The 26,576-nt window shown below is 57.4% G+C and overlaps 1 protein-coding gene across 1 annotated transcript; it reads right to left on the bottom strand.

Annotated features, from left to right (window-relative positions):
- Positions 1-1,536: 1,536 nt before the first annotated feature.
- Positions 1,537-26,551, bottom strand: TRMT44 (tRNA methyltransferase 44 homolog). The gene is made up of 11 exons (XM_036246320.1): positions 25,927-26,551; positions 23,341-23,455; positions 20,829-21,048; positions 19,411-19,479; positions 18,518-18,625; positions 16,790-16,861; positions 11,345-11,451; positions 10,356-10,539; positions 9,461-9,857; positions 7,294-7,410; positions 1,537-3,542 (listed from the first exon to the last, which is right to left on the bottom strand). Exons 1-11 carry the CDS (start codon positions 26,549-26,551, stop codon positions 3,310-3,312), a joined length of 2,247 nt encoding a protein of 748 aa, XP_036102213.1. The 3' UTR covers positions 1,537-3,309.
- Positions 26,552-26,576: the final 25 nt, after the last annotated feature.

Genomic DNA, 26,576 nt, shown 5'->3' on the forward strand with positions numbered 1-26,576 from the left:
GCGGCCCTCGAGGTGGTTTCTCACCAGCACGGCTGGCCGATGAGGACGCGCTCCTCTGGGGCGGTGAGCTGACCGCTCAGCAGCCCGGCTTCCTGCCCCTCCTCCCTGACTCAGCCCGCCCACCGCCCCGCAGCCTCCCCAGGGCCACAGAGAAAGCCTTGGGGGTCCCCACCCACCGTCTCACAGGCAAGGGAACCAAGGAACCAGGACTAGAGAAACACAGCAAACCCCTACCCTCCAGCCCAGGGCCAGTCTGCGAGCAGAAACGGCAGGTCCCCTGGGCAGCATTCTCTGCTCCTGGCCGCGGGGGTACGTGGCCTCACTGCCTTTCCACTCGGGACATCCTGCACTCCCACTTCTCGTTCAGATCCCCCTGGAGCGAGGCTGAGCTCCTGGCTGCTCCTCTGAGTGGGATCCTCAGGCCTGGTCCCGAGCCCTCCAACAGTTCAGCCAAGGAGAGGAAACACCCTCTGAAAAGGCTGAGGAGGTGCAGGGAGCCTGGGAGCGGCTGTCCCTCAAACTCAGCCGCCATCCCCCGCCTGCAGAGTGAGCTAAGACAGCCTGCTGGGTCTCACATCAGCGATGGTGACTGGCAGGTCCTGGTGGGCCTAGGAATTCTGCATTTCCAACAAACTCCGGGCGAGGGTAACCCTGAGCAAAGGCCTGGAGCTCTGTGCGATGTCAGTCACTGGCACGTGTGGCTGCTCGAACCTGAATGACAGTCACAGAAGAGCAACCAGTTCCTCAGTGGCAACGGCCACAGTGCCGGTGGCCAGGGGCCAGCAGCGATCACAGAACAGTGGAGCATGAATGCGTTTACATACAGACCCTGGAGTGCCACCTCCTCTGACCCCTCCTCGCCAGGACCGCAGGCCAGGTGTTTGGCAGCTGACCCCTGAAGGGCCTGAAGGGCCCAGGAGCGGCAAAGGGCCGGAGGGCTGAAGACGAGCCAGAGCGTAGCTGAGCAGAGCCTGCAGCCCCAGGGGCGGCAGAGTGTGGAATTCAAGTCCTGCCGAGGTGGGGGCTGAGGAGGCACCTTGGCTTCCCCAGAACCCAGAAAAGCCCCCGAAGGACTGGGCCAGGACTGCAGGGACATGGGGTAAGGAACTGGAGGGGATCTGCCTGAGCAGTGCCTCATGCTGAGCCTCCACCAAACCAGTGCTCACTGCAAACGAGCCCTAGCCGAGACCCTGCTCCCTGCAGAGGAAGAGACAGACAAACCTGCACACGCACCGCCCACAATGTCCAGCTTACACGAACACTAGTCAACAGCAGCAGCAGAACCCAGTCATGTGAAGAAACAAGAAAATGTGACACAGTCAAGAGAATAAACAGTCAACAGAAACAGACTCAAAGACGGCCCAGACGCTGGAACTGGCAGAGAAGGAATTGAAACCTGAGGGACAATGGCTGAAGAGAGAGAACATTTCAGAAGTTATTTGTAAAGAAAAAACAAAATAACCAATTGAAACCTTAAAAATGAAAACTATAATGACTGAAATTAAAAATATATATCATTGAATAACAGATTAGATGCAATAGAAGAAAGGACTGATGAACTCGGATACAAGTCAAGTTACAAATCATCCAACCCTAGGTACACGGGGAAAAAGGTTACAAGATAAAAGCCCCGATGACGTGTGGGATGTGTCCCGTGAGCTCACACACATAAAAGTGGGAGTTTAGGAGGAGAAGATAAGGCAGGAAAAAATATTTATAGAATATTGGTTGATATTTTTTTCCAAATTAGATCAAAAACAGTAAGTCGGGGATTTACAGGGTTCAGTAAACCCCCCAAGTAGAAAGAAAACCACAGCTTATGCGCATGACACAAAACTGCCGAATTCTAACAAGAACAATCCTCGCAATCAGCCAGAGGAAAAGCACAGCACGCGCTGCACAGAGGTACAATGAAGTGATGACTGACTTCTCATCAGAAACAACAGAGGAGGGGCCCTCGGGGGGGCTCCACAGTTAGAGCATCGTCTGGACACACCACGGCTACAGGTCCATCGCGTCAGGGCACGTACAAGAAGCAACCAATAAATGCACAAATAAATGGAACAACAAATAGATGTTTCTCTCTCAAATCAGTTAAGGGAGAAAAAAGAAAAACAAAGATCAGAAGACAACAAAACGGTAACCTTCCGGCTGAAAAACAACACTGCCCTAGTTCCCTCACAGCCTCCGTGGGAGCTCATGAGACCCCGTCCACAGGAGGCGCTCAGGCTGGCTGTGCCTGGGAGCTCTGGGACAGGCCCAGCATCAACCATCCGGCCACAGGAGGCGCTCAGGCTGGGTGTGTCTGGGGAGCTCTGGGACAGGCACAGCATCAACCATCTGGCCACAGGAGGCGCTCAGGCTGGGTGTGTCTGGGGAGCTCTGGGACAGGCACAGCATCAACCATCTGGCCACAGGAGGCGCTCAGGCTGGGTGTGTCTGGGGAGCTCTGGGACAGGCACAGCATCAACCATCCGGCCACAGGAGGCGCTCAGGCTGGGTGTGCCTGGGGAGCTCTGGGACAGGCACAGCATCAACCATCCGGCCACAGGGGGCGCTCAGGCTGGCTGTGCCTGGGGAGCTCTGGGACAGGCACAGCATCAACCACCCGGCCAAGCTCACCCATAAGCGGGAAGCACTGCTGCGACTCGGCAGCCCGCACACAATGCCCAAGGGGCGAGGGCCTTTGGGAGGGGCAGAGGGGCAGAGGGGCAGGGCCAACACTGCACCGCACTGAGGCCTCTGGGAGAAGGCACGAGCTGACCCTCAGCACTGGAGAACGAGAACACCTGCACCCAGAAAGGTGGCTGGGACACTGTCCACGGGAACTCAAGGGCCACGACAGTGTCTGGTTGATGTGATTTGTGTGTATAAATAATTTGAAATGGAGACATCAGGACTTCTCCCCAGAGACAAAGCTGGGTCAGCACTTGGGGGAGGCTGCAGTGGAGAAGGGCAGGGAGGAGGGAGGCTCACCCCGGCTGCTGGGCCTCCAGAGCAGTGAGCTGGCAGAGACTGGCTGTATCCGGGTGACCCTGCCCGCCACACACAGACACCCAGGTCAGGTGGGCCAGGCGCCCTGAAAAGGCTGGCGTAGGCACTTCCTGCGCCTCCTGAGCGACAGGACGTCAGAACCTCCCCGCTCTGGCGGTGACGCACACGTTACCAGTCCCTTGTGTGAACGAGCCCAGGCTCGGGTCGGGTGGCAGGAGGACCTTCGGCTCCCAGCTTCCCCGTCCGGGGAGCCCCAGGAAGGCCGAGGGCAGGCAGAGGGAAGCGGCTGGAGCAGGACCAGCCCGACGGCGCTGCTCACAGAAGCTGCTTCCTCCTCTTGGTGCTGGGGGGTGGCCGCAGCTCCTCAGGCCCGTGGGCGAACGGGCAGCGGGCCGCAGGCAGAGCACAGCCGTCGGGGTGGTGAGTGGAGAACCAGCAGAGGCGGGTTTTGAAAGCCTCGGAGAACAGTCTGCGCTTGGCCTCCGGCTGCTCGTCCTTCTGAAGCTTCTCTTCCCTCCAGTCTCGGATGTGCACCCTCCCATTCCGAACTGCAGCGAGGGAGAAGCAGACAGACGCTGACGTGCGGTCCCCTTAACTCCCGGATCGGTGGGGGGCAGCGACCTGAGCCCAGAGCCCCCGCCACACCCGGCCAGCCAGCGCCTGGTGGGGTCTCAAGTGGTGACGGGGAGGACGGTGGACGCCCGTGTCTGGGGCAGCAATGGGTCAAGCTTGTGGGGAACCAGGTCAGGCCCCAGTGTGACACCATCAGCGTGGCCCTGACTCGAGTCCACGTCAGACCCCACGTGCACGCTGAACTGGCCCGTAAGGACCACCTCTACATAGCCAAGCGAGAAAGCCAGCAAGCAGGCAGAGGTCCTTCCCAGGCAAGCAATGAGGGGCGACTGCGGAGACCCCACCTCCAGAGCCCCCAAGGTGAACGAGGGTGAGTGGTAACAGCTTTGTAATCAGTGGCGGGACTGCAGCAAGCAGGGCTGAGGGTGACCTCAGAGCTGGGCAGGGGGAGGGGGCTGGCTGTGTCCCCTGAGCTGCCTCCTGACCTGGTCCCCTACACAGCCGAGACTCCCCCAAGAGCCTGCACTTACTTGGCTGTTTCCTCCTGAGAGCCGACAACTCCCTGTGAACAGAGGCCAAAGCAACCAAGTCTGTCCTGGAAGCCGTGCACCCCATGGAGAGGCGGAGGCTCGGGAGAGATGAAGGGGCGTACTGAATACACCTGGCTCTCCGACGTCTGAGAACTGGACTGTGGGTCACAGCTGGACTCTGCTCTCTGCCTGGCCCACGCTAGGGCAACGGCATGGTCCCAGACGGACAGCATGGAACACTTTACCCTGGGACCAGAGGAGCCGCAGGGGTGCGCTGCGCGGGACCCAAGACTCCCGGGGCCACGGGGCACCTCCTGTGCCAGTCTGTCCTCCCCAGGACGCTGACCTCAGCTTTCTTCCTCTGAAAGCCTGGGTCAAGGAAACGTCCCCGTGTCCACTGCTGTACCCCGGCAGCACCTCCTGGCGCACCGCGAAATGACATGCCCGCCTGTGTGGGAGGCAAGACTCCCGGCTGTGCACCTCAGAAAGGTGAGGGGCCTGATGGCCTGGACGGCTCATGAGTAACACCAGGGCCCAAGCTGGGCATGACCCTGCCCCCCAGAGGTCGGGCCCCGCACAGGCAGTTAAGTGGGCGCCTGGCCACAGCTGTGGACCTCAGGTGGGGAAGGGCCCAGCCAGGGGTCCTGAGGCCTGGGGAGAGCACTGCCCACAGCGGACGGCGGCCTGGGGGGCAGAGGCGGGCCTGACATTTCGCAGCCTCATGTGCGCTCCTGGCTGTGCCGCCTCCGTTTCTGACCGCGGACACCACCTTAACTTAAATGTCCTGAGGAGCTGGCTGAAGGTCTTTCCAGAAAATCAGTACAGACCATTTCTGGGGACAGTGCCAAGTTCTCAGGTGTACTGGTTCCGGTCCGTTTCACCCTGGGTTGCCAGCCCAGTCCCCCCCTCGGGAGGCCTTGGCATCTTCAAGGCCATGAGCAAGCACAGTGACTGAGACGCCCCCATGCAGACCACTCACAGCTCCTGCTCCCTGCTCCCGGCCAGAGCGTCCTGACCATGTGCTGACCACATGTGCACCTGGCCTTGGGGGCCCAGGGACAAGCGGGCCCCACCCTGCCCGCTGCGCCCTGTGCTGTGGCCCAGCAGGCCTGGCACCAGGTGTGCTCCCTCACCCTTGTGCACGTGACAGGGTCGGGCCCGGGGGTAGAAGAACACCCCCCATATAAGTCTCCGCTCAGTGCATAGCTTTCGCATGACGAGTAGACTGCTTACTCGGAACCCCACCCCCAGGCCTCCGACTCAGCATCGTTTCCAAATATAAACACGCCCCCCCCCTTAAATTGCACAGAGCAGTCGGACTCACACATATTCATCATGGAAAAGATACCAGCTCATGAAAATAAACAGAAAAATGTGTTGGAAAAACCAAACAGCAGGCCCTGGCTGTGGGGAGCCTGCACAGACTAGGGCTTGCGAAACGCAGAGCCGACCCGCAGTCCACGCCAGCTCAGCAGGGCCACCTCCTTCCAGCACCCCACTGCCTGGGGCTGCCCTCCTGCACCACCCAACATGGAGACCCTGGTTCCCTTACAAGGCCCCAGTAACAGCTGCATTTACTACCCTAGTGAAATCAAGTTAAATGAAAACCAAGTTTAGCACCACAGGGTCACCAGGCCACCCAAAGGCACTGCAGGCATACACACGGGGGGTAAGGGGCAGTGCAGGCGTGTACACCTGAGCTCTCACACACATACATGGGGGGCAGTGTAGGTTTGCACACACAAGGGGGGCTGGGCAGGTGTGCACACACAATGAGGTGGCAGTGCAGGTGTGCACACCTGAGCCCTCCCATGCACACATGGGGGAGGGGGTAGTGCAAGTGTGCACACACGGGGGAGGGGCAGTGCACGTATGCACACATGGAGGGGGTAGTGGAGGTGTGCACACACAGGGGACAGTGAAGGTGTGCACACAACGGGGGAGGGGCAGTGCAGGTGTGCACACACGGGGGAGGGGCAGTGCAGGTGTGCACACAACGGGGGAGGGAGCAGTGCAGGTGTGCACACAACGGGGGAGGGGCAGTGCAGGTGTGCACACATGGGGGAGGGGCAGTGCAGGCGTGCACACAACGGGGGAGGGGCAGTGCAGGTGTGCACACATGGGGGAGGGGCGGTGCAGGTGTGCACACATGGGGGAGGGAGCAGTGCAGGTGTGCACACATGGGGAGGGGCAGTGCAGGTGTGCACACATGGGGAGGGGCAGTGCAAGTGTGCACACATGGGGGAGGGAGCAGTGCAGGTGTGCACACACAGGGGAGGGGCAGTGCAAGTGTGCACACCTGATCTCCCCCATGCACATGTGGGCAGGACTCCACCCCAGGCAGTTCACAGACTGAAGGAGTGGAGAGATGCACCCTACCAGAGGTGTGGCCTAGTCCAGGGCTCCTTCCCCACCACCCTGCTCAACAGGAATGTGAGGGTGGGGGGATCAGCCCAAACTCTGGGGCTCGGACGTCTGAGGATGTGGGCAGCTAAGATCTTTGGGCTCCACACAGGTGCACACACCCCTGGGGATGGACTTGGCATGTGCCAGTAGCCTTGGGCTAACTTCAACTGTGTCCTTCCCTCACCTCTGGAAAGGTCCCCCGCCCCAGTCACCTCCTTCTTCACACAGACCCTGACCGAGGCACCGCTGTGTAGGACCCGCCACATGGTATGCAGTACCCCCGCCGTGTCCCAGGGACAGAGAGGCTGTCACTCTGCATTGCAGCCTCCAGCACAGAGCACACCTGGGGAGAACTCAGCCCACAGATGGCACCCTGGGGGCCAGAGACCCTGGGACCCATTGGTTGCCCACCCCAGGTGAGGGCCAGGTGGGTGTGGCTTCCTCCCAGACACTGACCTGTACTGCCTACAGGGAGCTCTTGGTCTAGCTGGGTGGGGATATGACAAGTGCAGGAGGCGGTGGGACAGGAGCACCGGTGGGCCCCTGGGGCCACCCAGAGGCAGGACCAGGTGGGGCAGATGGAGAGCTGTGTAGGAGACAGAGCAGGGCCACCGGCAGCAAGGCCAGGACACAGGGTGGGTGGGAGCAGGAGGCCCTGGGGGAGGGCAGCTGTGGAGAGTGCCCACCACACACCACTTGGGAAGAGCTGAGGGTTCAGTCTGGCAGCAACAGGCAAGGAGGGCGGCGCCACCTGTGTGAGGAGCAAGCACACAGAGGGTGACCCGCTCACCTTCGAACACCTGGTGGTTGTTTCTCAGCAGCGTCTGCAAGCCGCCACACTCCCGCTTCAGCCTCTGCAGCGTCTCCCTGTCCAGCTCGCTGGCTACTTCTGCCAGGGAAAGGCTCTCTGTTGAAATGGGGTTCCCCCCAAACGACCACAAAAAGGCTATTACACCTGTTCAACAGGCAGAAAACCAGGCCATCGCTGGGGACTTATCGCACGTGTGTCGGGAGGGGCCAGACGTTTGGGTGGAGGTGCTGAAGCCCGCAGCGCAGCTGAGCCACGGGGGCCGGCAGGGTGTTGCCTGCGATGCCAGGAGCATGCTGCCCGCCGGCCCCGCACTGCCTCCCCTGCAGCCCGTCCTCAGCTGAGCTGCACAACACAAAGGTCAGCAGCTGCTGTGACCCGGCCAGGCCGACCTTCCCAGTCCACCTCTCAACTGCCTCGAGCCATTCCGAGAGAAAGCAGGAGTCCAAGGGAAGATGAAACAGGAGCCTAGGAAGCCTTCCCCTCCCCCAGGCTCTGCCCCTCGAGCTCCAGGTGCAGCCTGGCGGCCACTCTGCACCTCCACACTGCTCCCCTAGCCACCTTGTCACTGGTGTCGGGGCTACCAGAGCAGGGACACCACTCCCCCCTGCGCCCCCAGCCTGCCTGGCAGAGGACGAGCCCTAGGCCTGCCATCAGCGAGGTCCTGGGACAGACCCACTCTTACGTCCCACAGGCTCAGAACCATGGAGGGTCCCAGGCCGGGGCAGGGGGGGAAGGGTCACTAATTCCAGTGACCACGGAGAGAAAGACCAGCTGCGGTGGGAGCCGGAGGCTGGGCAGCCAAGGACATGCTTCCCCTGGCTGGAGCAGTTTCCCCGCCAGTGGGTGCGGGAGGCCTCGGCCAGCCCCAGACAGACAGGAACCGCGCCTGGCTCGCAGATGTGTGCAGCAGGGGTGCGTGAGGAATGATAACCGAGCTCCCCTCTCCCGCCCCATCTACAGCTGAGCCTGGGCGAGCGCCCATCTCTGCTCACGGAAAGGAATCCCGACCCCGGCAGACGGCGTTCCCAAAGGACCAGCAGTGGAAAGGGTCACCCTGGGAACGCAGGTCAAACCCCATGTTTTCAGATGCTCCTGAAGGTCTGGGACTCTCGGCCCCCCAACCCCCCCCACCAGCCTGCCTTCCTCTACTCAGGATCTGCCTCAGTGGGGTACACCTAGGAAGTGGGGTGCCAATCCAGAGAACACCCCCTGGCACCTTGGGCTGGCCACAGTTACACAGATGGCCAGTCACTAGGGCCAAGGTCATGCTGGCGGGGCTGCTGTGGGGTCCAGAGGTTCTCCTGATCAGACACTAGGAGGGCGGATGTCCTGGGGAGGGGACATGCCCAAAGGGCTGCCTCGGCACAGGGACACGAGATGGGGGAATGATGAAGAAAAACTCAAGCACCACATTTGTGGCTGAGGAAGCCCAGGCTCAGGGCAGAAGATCCACCGGTCCCTCCTCCCGCGCCTGCCCCACCCACAGGGCCAGCCAGGTAGAGTCCTGACAGGCTGAAGGAGGGAGGGGTGCTCCACTTTCTCCCTTGACCTCAATCCTGGAGGCAGGGCTCTGGTGGGCCTGGGCAGCTCCGCAGCGCCCCCTGGTGGCTGGCCGAGATCCCTGCGGGGCAGAGGAACAGGAAGGACAGGGCTCCTTGCCAGCAGCCTCGGGACCTCTAGTCATGCGGAAAGTTTCAGAAAGAGAATCAGGCTCAGACTCGGACCCCGAGCTCTGATGCCACTGGATGCAGCACAGCACCCCGTGAGAAGTCAGGTCCTCCCCCTTCCCACGTCGACCTGGTACCCAAGCTCAGCACACATGCCGGGGACAGGGCCTCACCCGGCACCCCGCACCCCGCACCCCGTTTTCTGTTAGGATGAGCTCTGCAGACTGAACATGAACAGCTGCAGACCCTGGACCCAAAGGTCTGTGAGAGCTCACTAAGGCCCAGGGCTATGCCTGCCCTCAGCCCCTCCTGGGAGGCGGCCGTCCTTGGTCAGCAGGACCCCAGGGAATGCAATTATGAGCTGTGAGGAGCCTCCCAGTTACCACGGCCGCTAGAAGACACTTAACAGAGAACGACACCCCAGGAGATGGAGCCGCTGCCCGAAACCCAGCAGCACCCTGGCCAGTGGGGACGGTTACCTCCTTGGTTCCAGGTCTTCAAACTCTCGCTGTGACAACTTCTCTGGTTTGACTGCTTTCCACCCAATAACAAATTTGCCACTTGCAGAACCACGTGGTCAACAAACTCTCGAGGGAGGGCAGCGCAATTCTTCACACGCTCCACCTTCTCTCTCGGGTGAAACCCAGGCAGCCAGCGTCCTTCAGCCCCTGCATCCAGGGCTCTGTGACCGTCGGAATGACCACGGGGACAGCGGTCAACGTTGCCAGCAACCACCTGGGGTGGGGCAGGGGCAGGCCCCTCGACAGGCGGTCCTCCAGGGCGGCCCCGCCGGCTGAGAACGTACTGCGTCCGCTGCTGCTCGGCGGCGGGCTCGGCGGCGGGCGGGTACGTCCGGGAGCTCCCGATGAGACACACCTGCGTTGAGAAGAACACGTCAGCCCTCCGTGCGGCAGCGCTCTCCGTGGGACTCACGTGTCCCGGAGCACGGTCACACAAAGCCTTGGCTGTCTACCATGAAGAAGTCCCTCCTCCAAGGACCCATGCCAGCGCCAGCGCCAGCGCCCTAACGGCAAACAGCAGCAAGGGCCCAGGAAATGCTCACTGCTCAGGCCTGCGCAGGTGCTGGGCCTCAGACAACACTACAAGGTTGAGAGAGCGCGACACAGGCCAAGCTGACACCTACTCTGGGGAGGTCCCCTCGGGCCCTTCAGTTTCTGGAAAAACAATCCAGACTGGCGAGGGTTCCCGCAAGCAGCCTGGAGAAGGGGTGCCAGGACACCCCGGAGGAGGAAGCGCAGAAGGGGTCAGACCGGCACAGGCGCCTGCGGGAACACGGCTCTGTGCCGTGAACCTGAGCTTCCCACCTACGCGCGGCCACGCTGCCCACCGAGAACACCCAGGGTCAGGACGCACTCGCTTGGTGGAAGGGATCCGCAGGCAGTCCTCCTCCACGTGGAACCCACAGGCGGAGCCCACCTCTCGGATGAAATCCAGGTATCCTCGGTACTGCGTCTTCTCGCTCTGCCTCCGGCAGTACCTTCCGACGAAGTCAAAGAAGCAGCAGGGGAGGACAAAGAAACGGCAGTGGTAGGAAGACCTTCAAAACATGCACAAGCACAAAAAGCAGGTCTTCAACATGTTTGTTAAGAGAACAGAAAGCCACGTGGCCCCCATGGACCGAAACCCACGGACACCAGTGTGTTTGTTGTGTTCTATGAAAAGGAGCACAGCCTTCCCAGCTTGACCTGCAAAAACAAAGTAGCACAGGGCACCTTTCCAATGAAACCCATAGCTAATGATGTTGTAACAATGTTGCAAACTCAGGCCAGAAATGGGGCAGGCACCAAGAAGGTTAAGACCTGCTCCTTGCCCTGCGATTCCTCCAGAGCAGCAATGGGGCACAAGAAGCCTGGAGACAGGAGACTTGGCAACAGAATCTTTCAGGGCAGCAGCATAAGTGGCACCTCTTAAGGCCCGACACAAAGATATACGCCATCGCTGACAGACGCATAAAGTTATTGGAGAGAAACTGCTGCAAGCTGTTTTTATATTGACAGATTTTTTCCTTTGAAGATAAACCCTCCTATCAAGTAAAGAGACCTTCCAAAAAAAAAAAAAAAGACATCTTGCAGCACTATGAACACTGTGGAAGTAACCTGTCTCGATCGGCACTGTCCCAAAGAAACACACCTGCACGTGTGTAATTTAGCTTTGTCTAGTACCCATATTTTAAATAATAAAATAGGTGGAATTTCACGTTTAATCCAATATGTGATCATTTCAACAACCTGAACCAGCTGCGTCTCAGGTGCTCAGTCGCCACACCAGCTAGGGCTGCCGTCTTGCACAGCGAGGTTCAGGCACGAACACCCCAGCGTTCACCCTGCAATGTCTGCACTCACCTGGCTGCAATGACAGGTATCCATGGTGTTAGCTCATCGGAATGGTTACCGATCAACCAGTCGACGTCAGGGAACAGGGTGTCATCACTGGGTGTGATTGCAGCTTCCTGAGAGCAAGTACAGGAACAGAACGAAAGCTCAGTGATGCACCAGAGCTGCTGCGGCAGCAGGACGCCGTGGGGGCAGGGCCCTGTATAAACACAGCTGCGTTCCAGCAGGGCCTCAGCGCCTGGGCTCCGGGTGAAGGTAACACCAGGACTAGGAGGGAGGGGCTGAGTACCTGCCTGCTGTTCGCTGCAACAGGCACGGAAAACCGGCCACTTCTAGTGTCATCGCCAGAGAAACGAGTAACACTTCTCTAAGAGCTCATCTCCTTTTGATCATTAGAAATGAGCTTCTTTAAACAAACATAAGAAAGCACTGTGGGAGAGAGGGCCACATGAATGGTGTCCCTTCAGCAGCATCTGGGAAGAAGAAATGGCCTTCCGGTGGTGAGCACAGAGCAGCGGGGTGAAGCTGACATAGGAGCACACGGCCTCAGGAGTCCGCTGATACTTTCTATCCTGATTATTTCTGAAGTTAAGCTTGAAACAGTTTGCTTTTAGGATTTAAGGACTTGAAACACTAGCCTTTCTGCTCAATAGCAGTCCATCATTAATTACTGAAATCGGTAACAGTCTCAAAAGTGAATTTGTCCAGTCAAATACAGAAAGAGAAAAGATACTATGTAACTACTCAAAATCCTCTCAATTTTGAAGCTGAAGAACAAGTTCCCAGGAGGAGCGGAACTATCACTCCTTGATCAAAACAACCGAGACCTATGAGCACTCACTTACGTTCAAGGATTGTGGTACAACCTCAGCACAGGAGTCTTGCAAACATGATATGTACATGAAAACAGGCCTTAAAGTCTCCATTTCTGCTTATTAAATAAGCACATATGCTTCTATTTACATGACATTAAAATGCTGGGAACAGTACCGCTCAACTGGTACATACATAATTTGAAAGTAGGGAAAGCAAACCTTTGCTCTGTATTCTTTATTCACACCCCATCTAGATTTACTTTTCCTTCTTTTTATATTTTTCATTCTACAGTTAAAACTGCCTACTTGTCTCTTTAAATGGCCCGCATTAATAAAAACACCCTTCAGCCCTGGCTGGGTAGCTCAGTTGGTTAGAGCATTGTCCTGATATGCTAAGGTTGCGGGTTTGATCCCCAGTCAGGGCACATATCAGAATCAACCCATGAATGCATCAATAAGTGGAACAAATCGACATTTCTCTCTTTCTTCCTCCTTTCTCTAAAATCAATACATTTAAAAAAAAAATCATTTACATTCAGTAATTACCATAGTAATTGTTTAGTTATCTTGCCAATAGCACGTTAGATAACACAGCCCATCTATTCTATAAAGTTTCAATTGACACCGAGTCTATCAAATTGCAACAGCCCTACTTCACGCTGAACTTCACGAACAAGGTGAGACTCTGTGATCCTCACAAGGCTGTCACTAAAAACAGGTGTGTTTTCCAGTCTCTTGCTTATAATCAAATGAGGTTTTGGAAAGAGTGGGCGAAGCTGCACCCCATGCTTGGCCTGTGAATGTCCAGGCTGTTTCCACTCACAGGAGTGCCTCCCTCACTAGGCCACACACAACCGTGCACCGGAGAATAGGACCACGTGTGTTTCCGGCCACGACCTTCTAAAGCAGGAGGCATCACAGAAACGTCATCTCGGCTTCACGTTTAACACGAGAATAAGCAGGACTCGCTCAGCACAAAGAAGAAAGTCAGGAACCATGAGGAAAATACACAAGACTGTCTCTCGGAAGACCCCGACTGAGTGCTGGGGTGGGTCCCGGTGCACAGAAAAGTCGGAGGCAGGTTGCCGAGGAACTGCAGTACTAACCCCTGCCCCTCCTGAGGGCTCCTTGCGCCACCAGCTCCGCGGGGTCACGACTTGAACACAGAGCCTGTTCAGCTGGCATTTGACCCCTTATCCAGACAGGACTCCACTCTGCCCGAGAAAACGGAGTCTGGCTGAGAGCCCACCTCGTTCAGTGTTGGAGCACACGGACTGCGTGCACGTCTGCGCCTCCCGCAGGCCCCCGAGCTGAGTTAGAATCTGTAGTTTGTTGCAACACGTGGCTACATAAGCGAACGCAAACCCTGTAGCACAGCAGAGCTGCAACACAGTGGGAAATAAGCAAAGAGCTGTCGGGCAGCTGCAGTGAACTTCCTGCCCATCTTTTAGATTTCTGCAACATCATTCTCAACTTTTAAAAAAGCGAGGCAGAGAAAATACAGATGAAAGGGCATGCCTGAGGGCTGGCTAAACAGCAGCGAGTCTCAGCTGGGAGCGCGAGACAAACGGGTGACCTCTGGAGCTCGCCGAGCCTCCGGCTCGTCACATTCCTCTCTCCACTCTGCAGCAGGCGCCGCTGTGCAAGGCGTGTGTTCTGAGCGACATGGTCAGGCAACCTCACCGCCATGTGAACGTCACCGAGCCATTCCACCTGGAGGGCGCTGCCCGCTGCTCCCAGACCACCAGCCTGTACAGCACGTCACCGCACCCAACAGCGCGAGAATGAACAAGCACAGGGAAAATGATGCCACTGAGAGACATGGTGGACACGAGATGTGCAAGGCTGCCACCAACACGACACATCGATGGCGGTGCAGCAAGCTTGATTCTGCAAGGAGCAGACTCTAGAGTAATGAAAGCATAGTAAATACGGAAAGCGCACAAGCCGGGCATCTCCGTGACCAGGTGGCCCGTGCTGGGGGTAACTGAGTAGTGAATCCGTGAACCACACAGAGCCTCATCTCCGTGACCAGGTGGCCCTTTCACACGCCCGGCAGTGCAGTGGGCTTGCTCACACCAGCGTCACCACAAGCACAGATGAGTCCAGCTGTGCTGAGAGAGTCCAGCAGCTACAACGTCACTAGGCCACAGGAACTTGCAGCTCCACTGTAACCTGATGAGACCACGGTTGTGTGTGTCCACGGTCGACCAAGATGTCGCTAGGCGGCATGTGGCTGTATTCCTGACGTTCTCCATCATGAAAGTAAACACCTTCTCACATCTGAAGTCAGCCTTCTGCCCTTGGGGAGTGAGAACCTGTGTTCTGGTCACGCCCATGTGATCTGCAGCAGCAGCAGCAGCAGCAGCTGTGCAAGGGCGGCTGTGCCCACCCGGAGTGAGGACAGGCACCCACTGCAGTGCTCCCCGGCTGGCTAGGAGGCCTTGGCCAGAGACCACTTGTGAACATTCGATAGCAGACCAGCTCCAGAGGCGACAGGTCACTCCTGCCCCCAGGGAGACGGCGCTCTAGGATGTACTAAGGACAGAGTGACGGGGAACACTTCAGCCCATGGTCATGGTCCAAGAGCAGGCTAGCAGGCAGCTCAGAGCAAACAAGCTGCTCCTCCCCACAGCCTGCCGTCCAGCCCAGGTTCCTTTACCCCTCACCCGACTCCTCCCCACAGCCTGCCGTCCAGCCCAGGTTCCTTTACCCCTCACCCGACTCCTCCCCACAGCCTGCCGTCCAGTCCAGGTTCCTGTACCCCTCACCCGACTCCTCCCCACAGCCTGCCGTCCAGTCCAGGTTCCTTTACCCCTCACCCGACTCCTCCCCACAGCCTGCCGTCCAGCCCAGGTTCCTTTACCCCTCACCCGGCTCCTCCCCACAGCCTGCCATCCAGTCCAGGTTCCTGTACCCTCACCTGGCTCCTCCCCACAGCCTGCCGTCCAGTCCAGGTTCCTGTACCCTCACCTGGCTCCTCCCCACAGCCTGCCGTCCAGCCCAGGTTCCTGTACCCTCACCTGGCTCCTCCCCACAGCCTGCCGTCCAGCCCAGGTTCCTGTACCCTCACCTGGCTCCTCCCCACAGCCTGCCGTCCAGTCCAGGTTCCTGTACCCTCACCTGGCTCCTCCCCACAGCCTGCCGTCCAGCCCAGGTTCCTGTACCCTCACCTGGCTCCTCCCCACAGCCTGCCATCCAGCCCAGGTTCCTGTACCCTCACCTGGCTCCTCCCCACAGCCTGCCATCCAGCCCAGGTTCCTGTACCCTCACCTGGCTCCTCCCACAGCCTGCCGTCCAGTCCAGGTTCCTGTACCCTCACCTGGCTCCTCCCCACAGCCTGCAGTCCAGTCCAGGTTCCTGTTACCCCTCACCGCTCTCCCCACAGCCTGCCGTCCAGCCCAGGTTCCTGTACCCTCACCTGGCTCCTCCCCACAGCCTGCCATCCAGCCCAGGTTCCTGTACCCTCACCTGGCTCCTCCCCACAGCCTGCCGTCCAGTCCAGGTTCCTGTACCCTCACCTGGCTCCTCCCCACAGCCTGCAGTCCAGTCCAGGTTCCTGTACCCCTCACCCGACTCCTCCCCACAGCCTGCCGTCCAGCCCGGTTCCTTTAACCCGCACCTGGCTCCTCCCCAAGCCTGCCATCCAGCCCAGGTTCCTGTACCCTCACTGGCTCCTCCCCACAGCCTGCCGTCCAGTCCTGGTTCCTGTACCCTCACCCGACTCCTCCCCACAGCCTGCCGTCCAGCCCAGGTTCCTTTACCCCTCACCTGGCTCCTCCCCACAGCCTGCCGTCCAGCCCAGGTTCCTTTACCCCTCACCTGGCTCCTCCCCACAGCCTGCCGTCCAGCCCAGGTTCCTTTACCCCTCACCTGGCTCCTCCCCACAGCCTGCCGTCCAGTCCAGGTTCCTTTACCCCTCACCTGGCTCCTCCCCACAGCCTGCCGTCCAGCCCAGGTTCCTTTACCCTCACCTGGCTCCTCCCCACAGCCTGCCGTCCAGCCCAGGTTCCTTTACCCCCACCCGGCTTCTCCCCACAGCCTGCCGTCCAGCCCAGGTTCCTTTACCCCTCACCTGGCTCCTCCCCACAGCCTGCCGTCCAGCCCAGGTTCCTTTACCCCTCACCTGGCTCCACCCCACAGCCTGCCGTCCAGCCCAGGTTCCTTTACCCCCACCCGGCTTCTCCCCACAGCCTGCCGTCCAGCCCAGGTTCCTTTACCCCTCACCTGGCTCCTCCCCACAGCCTGCCGTCCAGCCCAGGTTCCTTTACCCCTCACCTGGCTCCACCCCACAGCCTGCCGTCCAGCCCAGGTTCCTTTACCCCCACCCGGCTTCTCCCCGACCTGTCCTCTGCCCCATCAGGCAGCACCCAGCACCCACAGAAGATGCAAAGTCCCCTGCAGCAGACCCAGTGGAGAAGACACACTTCCGGCTCCAGGGGTCAGCATCCTTTCTTCAACTTAACAAGAGGCTTTGAAAAGTCTAAAGAGGCATCCTTTTCCTAACCCTCAGATTATTTAGATCAACGTGAATGGTTTTGGTTAGCATCTGATTGACCTATACGCAGAAATACACTCATCAAAGCAATAATCAGAAGGGGTAGTGACCGGAGAGCAAGGCAATGAACAAAGCCAGTACCTCTAAGCAAGTCTGCGGCCCATACATGTCCCAGATCTTTCTTCTGCGCACGTCGATCCCTCTGCCTGGATGCTGAAATAATTTCAGGAAACGAAGGTCAGTTGACAATTCATCGGGCCCGCAGGCATGGCTGTCAGTGTGCACGGCAGACCTGCGCCCCCTGGAAGTCTGAGTTCTTGTCAGGGGACATAGAGTGGACGTAATGGAACACCTCTGGCTGGAGCCCAGGACACAGGCTTCCTGGTTCTGTCAGGTTCGGACCGCAGGCTGGGCTCCTCTTCCAGGTCGCCCGCCAAGACGGCCCTGCCCTCAGGTGGCCCCTCAGGTGGCCTCTCGCGTGGCATTCCACTCTCGAATTCCCACAGGGCAACTGTATCTATTTCATGACTCCCACCCCCAGCCTGTCTTCTACCAGCTTCCAGGTCATCACGCCATGTGCTAATACCGGACACAACCTGTTTACAGGTATTACGATTTATCCTCTTACAAAGCAATTCAAAAAGTACACCGTGACAAACCCTTTCCAAGTTCCCACAGTGAGGACAAACATGCCTGATCCCAAGGCAGAGGCTCCTGTGGGGATAGAAATCAGTCTTGGGGTCACCACTGGGATTCACACCCCAGCTATCGGCCTCAGTGTAAGCCACTGAGCCCCGTCAGCCGCACCAGGTGATGAGGTCCGGGTCCTAGTGCACTGGACTGGCCAGGAGGGCGGAGCAGTGCCAACAGCTCTGGGCAACCGCCGTGCCTGGTGCTGTTCTATGTGCTGACCGCCTGCTTCACCAGCCCAGACAGGGCTGCAGACACGAGCAGCCGCCCAGGGGTGAGTGTGCACGCGCCTGTGCTGACCACTGCTTCACCGGCGCAGACAGGGCTGCAGACACGAGCAGCCGCCCAGGGGTGAGTGTGCACGCGCCTGTGCTGACCACTGCTTCACCGGCGCAGACAGGGCTGCAGACACGAGCAGCCACCCAGGGGTGAGTGTGCACGCGCCTGTGCTGACCGCTGCTTCACCGGCGCAGACAGGGCTGCAGACACGAGCAGCCGCCCAGGGGTGAGTGTGCACGCGCCTGTGCTGACCGCCTGCTTCACCGGCGCAGACAGGGCTGCAGACACGAGCAGCCGCCCAGGGGTGAGTGTGCACGCGCCTGTGCTGACCGCCTGCTTCACCGGCGCAGACAGGGCTGCAGACACGAGCAGCCGCCCAGGGGTGAGTGTGCACGCGCCTGTGCTGACCACTGCTTCACCGGCGCAGACAGGGCTGCAGACACGAGCAGCCGCCCAGGGGTGAGTGTGCACGCACCTGTGCTGACCACTGCTTCACCGGCGCAGACAGGGCTGCAGACACGAGCAGCCGCCCAGGGGTGAGTGTGCACGCACCAGTCCTCTGGGCTAGAAAAGCTCCTCGAGGGCAGAGCCCTCCTCCACCTTCTTCCCCTTCCAGCCCCTTGAAATGGTGGGATTTCCAAGAAAATACTCGACAGCAAAACCCACGTGCTGTTGAAGCCTGTGGTTTCCAGGCGCCTGGCATGTCCCCGATAACACCTCCTCTAGTCTAACGACCCGGCTGGCTTTCCTCGTGTCGCATGACACCCACCCTGCAGGCAATGCGCACCAGCTACTAGCCCCACAGCCAGGCCGCCTCCGCCTCCAGAGCAGCTCTCCGTGGCTACGGCTGGATGGGAGACGCGCGAGGAAAGGTGCTGGAATGGCGTGGCCCGTGCTTACCCCCTCACTGTTCAGGATGTGCACCAGGAGACCGTTCCCGCACCCCAAGTCCACAAAAGACTGCTTGGCTGTCACTCCCCGGGTGGCTCTCTCTTCTTCCCATAAAACCTAACAGGAAAAAATAAACGAGAAGTCTGTAATCCACCCCAACCCAGAATAATCCAGGCACAAGCCCACAAGGGACTCAAACTCGCGCTGAGAAGGGGGGGGGGGGGGGCTAGGGCCTGGGTTTCCGCACAGGTGATGTGCAGGTTCTCGGGGAGGGGGTCGGCCCCCTGTCTGATGCTGCGTGGGGCAGCGGGCTTTTTCTGCCTGCCAGTCCACATCAAAAGGGCCATCTCTAGGCAACAGCTTCAGAGACTAGTTTCTTCATGCTTTCTCTACAGCCTTCAAGTTTAGTACAAGTTGATAATGAAAACGAAATTATGCTATTTCTCAAAAGACTAAGAGAACTATAGTTGAAAGGAAGCTGAAAAACACCTAGTCTGAACATTTTATAGGTAAAAAACCAAGACTAGTGAGTCAAAGGGCACGTGCAAACCTAGGTGCTGAGCGAACTGGCCAGGGCAGGATCCAGCTAGGACCCTGAATGCTGAGGCTGCCAGGCATGTCCTCCCCAGGTGCCTCCCGTCAGGGGCCCCCGAACGCCAGCATCTTCACACTGACTATTAATTACGGGAGCACTGGTTCAGCTTGCGCTCCTACAGTTAGGCTGCCCAATTCACACTGCTCACCACTTGTGCAAAGTTCAAAGAACACGTTGCATGCGTAACCAACCTTGGCCCTCCCAAAGCAGAAGCCCCCAAAGTGTGATGAACGCTGCTTACCACCGGCAGCACTGGCTGGTGGCCACCCCCACCCCCAATGGCAGCTTGGATTAGGGATGCTCTTACCAGCAGGTAGGTAGCAATAGCCACGTCTTCATACACAAATTTTTCAGGATCAGTCACTTCAGGCCACACCTAGGAAATTTTCTGGATTGAACACATTGTTCTCCACCTCACAACATGTCTCAGTACTTCAAGTGCCGCAATAGGCATATCAAACTGAACTGATTATGCAATACATTTAAAAAAATAAACTTGTTCCAAAGGCAGAAATTCAGTCTCTTACAATAAGAGGTTTGTATAGAGACAACACTCTCCCCATGTCTGTGTGCAAGGGGACACCTCAGGGCGAGGCAACCCAGGGCAGAGTCCGCAGCAAAGACAGGGTGTAAGACATCTCGGTGCTACAGGACACTCAGCTGCACTAGCCTGGTGGCCTGTCCAGATGAAGACAACACACCGAGGGAATGGGGAGCGAGTGCAGGTCAGGAGGCCAGCGCTCCGGCCCTCCGGTCTGCAGAGACTGGCTGCCACTTCTCAGCTGTTCCGTCCCCATCGCCCTGTCTGTAAAGCAGGAATAAAACTGTAACCAGCACACAGGATGCCCCCAGGTGCTGTGAAAATGTGAAACGCCAGCTGTGCAAGCAGGGCCCCACGGTTAATGTCAACGATGCGCAGACGGGTGTCTGGCGGAAGAGGGAGAACCGACGGCCGGCTAAACGTTCAGGCTGCTGTCCCAGTCAGAGTGGGCGGACAGTTCGCACGAACCACTCGCTGAGGGCAATTCTAAAGGCTGGGAGAACATCGATGTTGCTTCCCAGAGGGACTGCCCAGTCACCAAGGGAACCCAGAGCGACCTGGCGGAGACCTGGGAGAGGAAGCCCAGTCAGCCAACCCCCAGACCGACACAGGTGTCAGCAGGAAGGAAGCATTACTGTCCTAAGCCTGTGACTTTTGGGTGCTTTGTTGCATGGCAACAGGTGACTAAGATAAAGATACAAAGAAATGACACATCATGGCTGCTTCGAGGAGGAGGGAGGGAGAGGTGAATTAGGCAGAGTAAAAAGGAGGTTTAACTACATTAATTATTTAAGCTCAGCGTACACACAGCTGATTGTTGTTACTGCCTTTCTATATCTCAGATATAAAGTGAAGGGCATGTTATAAAATTTATCTCCTTTTTTGTAAGTATATACTTTTGTATTTTAACTTTTCATGTATTTTCTTTAAGTTTACACAAAGATTTATGGTAATTTAGTAATTAATTTAGCACTCAATTATTTTTAAAAAGTATTTCCCTTTGTTCTCTAGGGAAAAAATTAGTAATGTGCAAAGAACGGGATTTTCCCCCACACCACAGCTGCTGGCACCTCTGCGGTTCGCACCCTCAGCCCTCAGGCACCTCCTGACCTCGCAGCTCTGCACCTGCGCAGCTTGGTCACACGGCCTCTTAAGTAAGGGGGCAGCAGCCTCCTCCCAGTTACCTTGACCATGTCTCTGTACTTCGCTCTGAGCTCCTGGTAAGCCTGGCTGTACTTCAGAATGGGGATGAGGGACAGGGTGCTTTTAAACGCGCTCCTCTTGCTCTCCACCGACCACCTGGCCAGCTTGGCCAGCAGCTCTTGTCCCAGCCAGGTGGGTTTGGGATAAACAATTCCATCCGAATGCCATCTTTCTGGACAGAAAATTGAAACAGACATGAACCTTTAAAAATAAGAAACAGAGTAAGATGGTTTCAGTTGTTTGTGAATTACATGTTCATCCACCAAAGAGAGGAGACAGCTACGTTACAAAGTATCTCACCCGGACACAAAATATCTAGCATGCATCACAGAATTCTCATCTAAGAGAAAAACACGTCTCAAAAGCAAAAACATTCCCCTTCACTTGCAAACACTGCTACAACGCATTACACACCCTACAGAGCCCACCAGAAGGACAGGCAACAAACAGCCAAGTTCCTCACCCTCTGTTGAAGCCACTAATTAAGCAGGTTCTAAAGTGTCTGTGGATTTTCCAACATCTATTCTTCACGCATTTGCACTCTACATCTTAAATGTGAGTTTACTGGTCCACCAAGTGTTTACTAGCCAGGAAGCCATGTGCTCAGCACAGAGCTAAGGACACACGCAGTCCCTGGCAGCATCCAGGTCATTTTGCCTGTGGTGCGGCCCGCCACCAGAACACAGCGAGGTCACAGCTCCCGACACTGCCTGATCCATGACAAGCAGCAGGCCCAGATCACAACACACTCTCCAAGGCTGCAATTCAGGCAGCAGGGTGAGGGGAGAGCAGCCAAGTCTGCTGGGCTACAAAAAAGGGGGAGGCGTTTAACAGGGTTCCTCGGAGCAGGCAGGAGCAGGCGGCTGGATGAGGGGCAGAGCTGAAGACAGGCACGCGGAGAAGGGCAAGTGGCCCGGTGAGAGCGATGGCTGTCAGGCAGACCCAGTCCCGTAGGTAACAGCTCTGCAGCTCGAGAAGCACCCAGGGCGGAGGCCGTGCAGGAAGAGCTTGGGAAGGACACTTGATACTCAGCTTTCCTGTCCCTTCACCTCGAGGCTCTCCTGCTGGGGCTGGAAAACCATGGTGGCCCCCCCGCTCTTCCTGGCCCACACCTGCCCCTCACCCACTGAGGCTCTCTGGGTGCCCCCGCTTCAGAGGTCTGCACACCCACCTGCGTGCTGGCACCGCCTCTGCTAAGGAGGGACCGTGGGCAGAGACCCCCGACCTCCCGTCCTGTCCCCGGGCCAGCACGTGGTGCACGCACACAGCTGAGACAAGGCTGAGGAGCCACACTGGACAGTGACAGCCATTCAGACGTCCATTAACGTGTGCTCCGCTGAGAGGGCACAAGTCCACCCCCACGTGTGCCTGCTCGGAGGGCCCTGCCAGCTGCCAGTGAGCCACGGCAGGAAATGCCAACCCGGCCACGTGGGAGCAGCCAGTCGAGCCCTCAGCAACTCACTGAAAACCAGAAAAAGTGATTATTACCCATCAATGTACTGAGAACCTGCCATGACCAGGCTGGGCAGGAGCCGCACCACATACCCGAGCACAGACGTGGCTGATGCTCACCGAATAGCTCGACACGAGTACCCACGCAGCGACCACCACAGGCAAACCACAGGGTCCGCTCACTCCCCTTTCCCACAAGAGCAGGCTGAGAGGAAAGGTCTCAGGACACGTCCTTGGCAACCTCCTGACAATGCTCAAGAGGTGTCGCGGGGCAGGCCCTAAGCATTCCCATCAGGCCCCTAAGCTGGCAGCGTGAAGTCCAACCCCTCCTCAGAGGCTTAATTACGAACCTACTTCACAACGTGAAGACTGAGGGCCATGAAGGCTACTACGTCCCCAAGGTCACACTGCCAGCAGGAAATCCAAGTCCCTCTGACCCCAAACCAAGCTCTGCCTACTGCACCCCTCTGCTTTCTACAAAACCATGAGCAAAGCCCATTCTGGGGAAACAGGCAAGCCCCAGTTTGTTTTAGAAAGTTCAGGCCAGATGTGGCTTTAGGAAAACATCAGTGATGAGTGAATTTACCCTTCCTCTGGCTTTTTCATTTAAAAAAATACCAGATGGAAGTAAACCAAATTTCGACTTTCTGCACACCCAACCATTCAGAACAAAGGGAGCTAATTAAAGTGCTAGTTTTGTAATATGCATTACTAAATACCCACTTATCCAAAGTTGGGGGCCTCAGCAGGAAACAAAAAGCTCACACTTACTCTCCGCTGCCAAGCTGTAAACAGTAGGAAAATAAAGGGATCTGAGTTCATTTGAAGCCACTGCTATAACGAAGCGCTACATGGGATGTAGAGACTGAAGACTCCCGCCAGGCTGTGCCCACACAGATGCAAGCCAGGCACCAGCTAGAGCAAACACACACACACTTAACCACCTGAGAGTCCACTCGGCTCTTCCTCGGCCCAGGACCTTACAGACACCTAAAGAAACAACCAACTGAAACAGTGAGGAACCAATCACCCAGCTCTTACCATTCTTCTCCGCTGTGACTGAGCTGAATCTGATACACGTTGTCCATCTTAACCTTTAAATTCCCTTCGTTATCTTCTTGCAAAGGTAAAAAACTTACAGTTCCATTAAGGACGTCTGGGGAAAAAAGATATAGATAGATTCAAGCAGCTTAGCTCAGTGTCTTACAGCAGTGCTACTAACCATAGTAACCGTCAGGTGGTGTGCCTCAGCCTCCCAGGGCTCCCCCACCCTACTTACAGTGCCCAGGACAGACAGACTTGTGTCCTGGTCGCTGCTGCACCGAGCCCGTGTGCCAGCAGGAGCAGTCCTAAAAATGGCCCTCCAGGTTGACAGAGCACTATCTTCTTGCCAATCTACGATGGATGGTGCTTGGCACCAATTCACCAAAAGAATCGCCAATTTAGAGTGCCGTGAAGAAGGAAACTTGCCCTGGCCAGTTTTGTTCAATGGTTAGAGCGTCGGCCCCCGGACCAAAGAGTCATGAACTTGATTCCGGTCAAGGGCACGAACGTCAGTTGTGGTTCATCTCCAGTCCTGGTCAGGGTCATGCAGAAGGCCACCAAGCTGTGGTATCTCTTTCTCACATTGGTGTCTCTCTCTATATATACCCCTCCCTCCCACCCTATCTGGAAATAAATGGAAAAATATCCTTGGGTAAGGATTTTTAAGAAAAGGGAACTTCATTCAGTGCAAAACAGCTCAACTGTGGTGCAGCACAGCGGTGAAACAGCAAGACTGTGAGGCTGCCCTGGGCCAGGCCCCTCTCCAGCTGCACAGCTCTGCTCCCTGCCGTTCCATTCCACTTCCGGCTTCCACTCCAGAGACACCTCTGGTGTTTCTGCTCAGGAAGGGAGCCCAGCCTTCAGTAGAAAAGGAAGGTACATTTTCAAAGCCAGAGGGGAGCTGGTTTATATGATCAGAAGTCCCCGCCCCTGGTCCCTGATTAGTCTTTCATCATGCAAATGAAGATTCCAAATCCTCCCAGTTTGATTGGTCAGAATACAGTCACTCTATTGGTCAGAGCAGCACAGCTCCCATTGGATGGGGAAAGCCTCAGTCCTATTGGTTGAAATAGGAATCCTGGAATTCCTTTATAGTGGTCAGGCTCAGAGGGCAGGAAGGCAATACTGGCAGGTGGCTCCATGCAGGCTCCTCCCTGAATGCACTCTGCTTGAGAAGGCCCCGTGCAGGAGTGGCTGCTAGGTTCTGGGTTTTTGTTGTGTGTTTCTATTTTATTTTATTTTATTTTATTTTATTTTATTTTATTTCAAGTCCAGTTAGCCACCCAGAGCCCTTCTTAGTAGGTCTCAGCCCACACTCACTAAAAGACATTTAGCTTTGCCTCTTAGAGGTCTGCTTCAGTTTAGTAGAGGTGAAATGTAAAAGGTAATCAAACACAGTTGATAAAAGCTGGAAGACCTATACTAGCCTAGGCACAGCAGAGTCTGAGAGGGCCTCCTGGAGGAGGGGACACCTGGAAGAGTCTTACAGGGTCACAGGGGCAGACAGTACTGAGAAGGGGGGCAGGGAGGTATGCACTACCAGAAATTTAGCATTGCTGCTTGTGCAAACAGAACAACCTCCCAAAGGTGTCTACACCCTAATACCCTGAACCTGTGACTATGCTTTGTTCCGTGGCAAAAAGGGACTTTGCAGAAGTGGTTCAGGTTACAGACCTTAGAAGAGGGAGAGTACAGGTGGGCTCCATCTAAAACTGAGCCTTCTCAGCTGGAGGCAGAAGCAGTGCAGCAGGCGGGGAAATCAGAGAGATTCCAAGCATGAGAAGGACCAACACCAGCCGGCTCTCAGAGGTAGGGAGCTGTGTGCACGAGCCGGTGGGTGGCCTCTGCGGGCTCCTCCAGGAGTGGCTTCTTCGAGCCTCTGTTTACCTGTTCAACTATCTGTCGTCCCACGTCCACTGCACCTTGCCCTTCTCCCCAAGACTTCCAGACACCACCCAATCAATGACCCCCACCCTCTACACTAAAATACATTTCCATGCACCCCCCTCCCCTCAAAAAAAATCTATAACCTCCCTAGAACGTTGCAAAGGAACCGGTACAGTAGGTACATTTGCGCCTTTTCACTGACCTGGGTTCCGCGAATGCTCTTTAAACAAAAGATTCTCTTCTTGACCAAACTCGAGCCAGGCTCCTCTGAGCCCTTTCTCCAAGAGACCTCGATGTTGGCCAGAAACACTTGAACAAACGCTAGCATGGATCCTAACAGCTCAAAGCTGCATTCCTAGGAGCCCTAAGCCCCCTTAAAGTGTCTGCCTGAGAAAATTCAAGACGGACATTAAAAAATAAAAAAAAAAGTCTTCCAGCCCACACCTGAAGAGGACGCCCATCTGCGGCTGTGGGAGGATAGGAAGCTATAGGCACCAGCTAACAAACCCAGATGGGCTTCACAGGCGTAGAACCCCCTCCCCCAACACCACCATTCTCCCTTTAAAACGCCCAGTCACAAAGCGAAGAGTGTGGGGCAATGTGGACTCGGCTCCCTCCGGCAAATGTACGAATAATGAACACCTCGCCCTGCCACCTTCGCCAGCGCCCGGCTGCGTTTCCCTGCGCACCGCTTACCTCGCACGACCACCTCTCTCCTCGGAGCAGCCAGCGGGCAGTGCGGGCTCCTCTTCGGGATGACGGTTCTGAGAACCACGTCGAGCTCGTGCCGGGCCTCGGGCTGCAGTCCTGCCCCTGAGCCGGCGAGGAAGGCCAGCAGCTCCCGGTGGTCGCCCACGAGGCTCCGGGAGAAATCGTCCCAGAGAGAGTCCAGATCCGCGGTGGGGAAGGCGGCCTCCCCGCCTTCAGCCCCGCCGCGCTGTCCCGGGGCCCCTGCGAGCAGAGACGCCGCGGCGGCCTCCCTCTGGCCCTCCCCTTGCTGGCGCCGGCCCCGGGGCTCGTCCGGGCCCGCGCTGGGCCTGAGGCCCGAGCCGTCCGCGGAGGGACGCTCGCCGGGTCCCGGTCTCTCCTCGGACCCGCATCCCGCGGCGGCCGGCTCCTCCGGCTCGGGGCCGGCACCGGGCCTGGGGCCGCGGGGCTCGGTCCCCGGCAGAACAGCGCTCCGCCGGGCCTCCAGGCGGACGCCACACAGCCGCTTGTTGGCCACCTGCGGCCTCTCCAGCCACACGGCCACCGCCGCCCAGAAGCCGCCGGGGAGCAGCGCGCCGGGGTCACGCACCACAGCCCGGCCCACCTCCGCCATGGTCCGCCGCCGAGAGGCGCGCCGC

The sequence above is a fragment of the Molossus molossus genome, unplaced genomic scaffold (assembly GCF_014108415.1).
Source record: "Molossus molossus isolate mMolMol1 unplaced genomic scaffold, mMolMol1.p scaffold_m16_p_1, whole genome shotgun sequence".
Taxonomy (NCBI): Eukaryota; Metazoa; Chordata; class Mammalia; order Chiroptera; family Molossidae; genus Molossus; species Molossus molossus.

Coding starts and splice junctions, on each gene's coding strand:
- TRMT44 (XM_036246320.1), bottom strand. CDS start 26,551: ATGGCGGAGGTGGGCCGGGCTGTGGTGCGTGACCCCGGCGCGCTGCTC. Junction 23,456..25,926: donor GAGAGAGGTGGTCGTGCGAG/GTAAGCGGTGCG, acceptor TTTTTTCCCCAG/ACGTCCTTAATGGAACTGTA. Junction 9,858..10,355: donor GGATCCCTTCCACCAAGCGA/GTGCGTCCTGAC, acceptor TTCTCAACGCAG/GTGTGTCTCATCGGGAGCTC.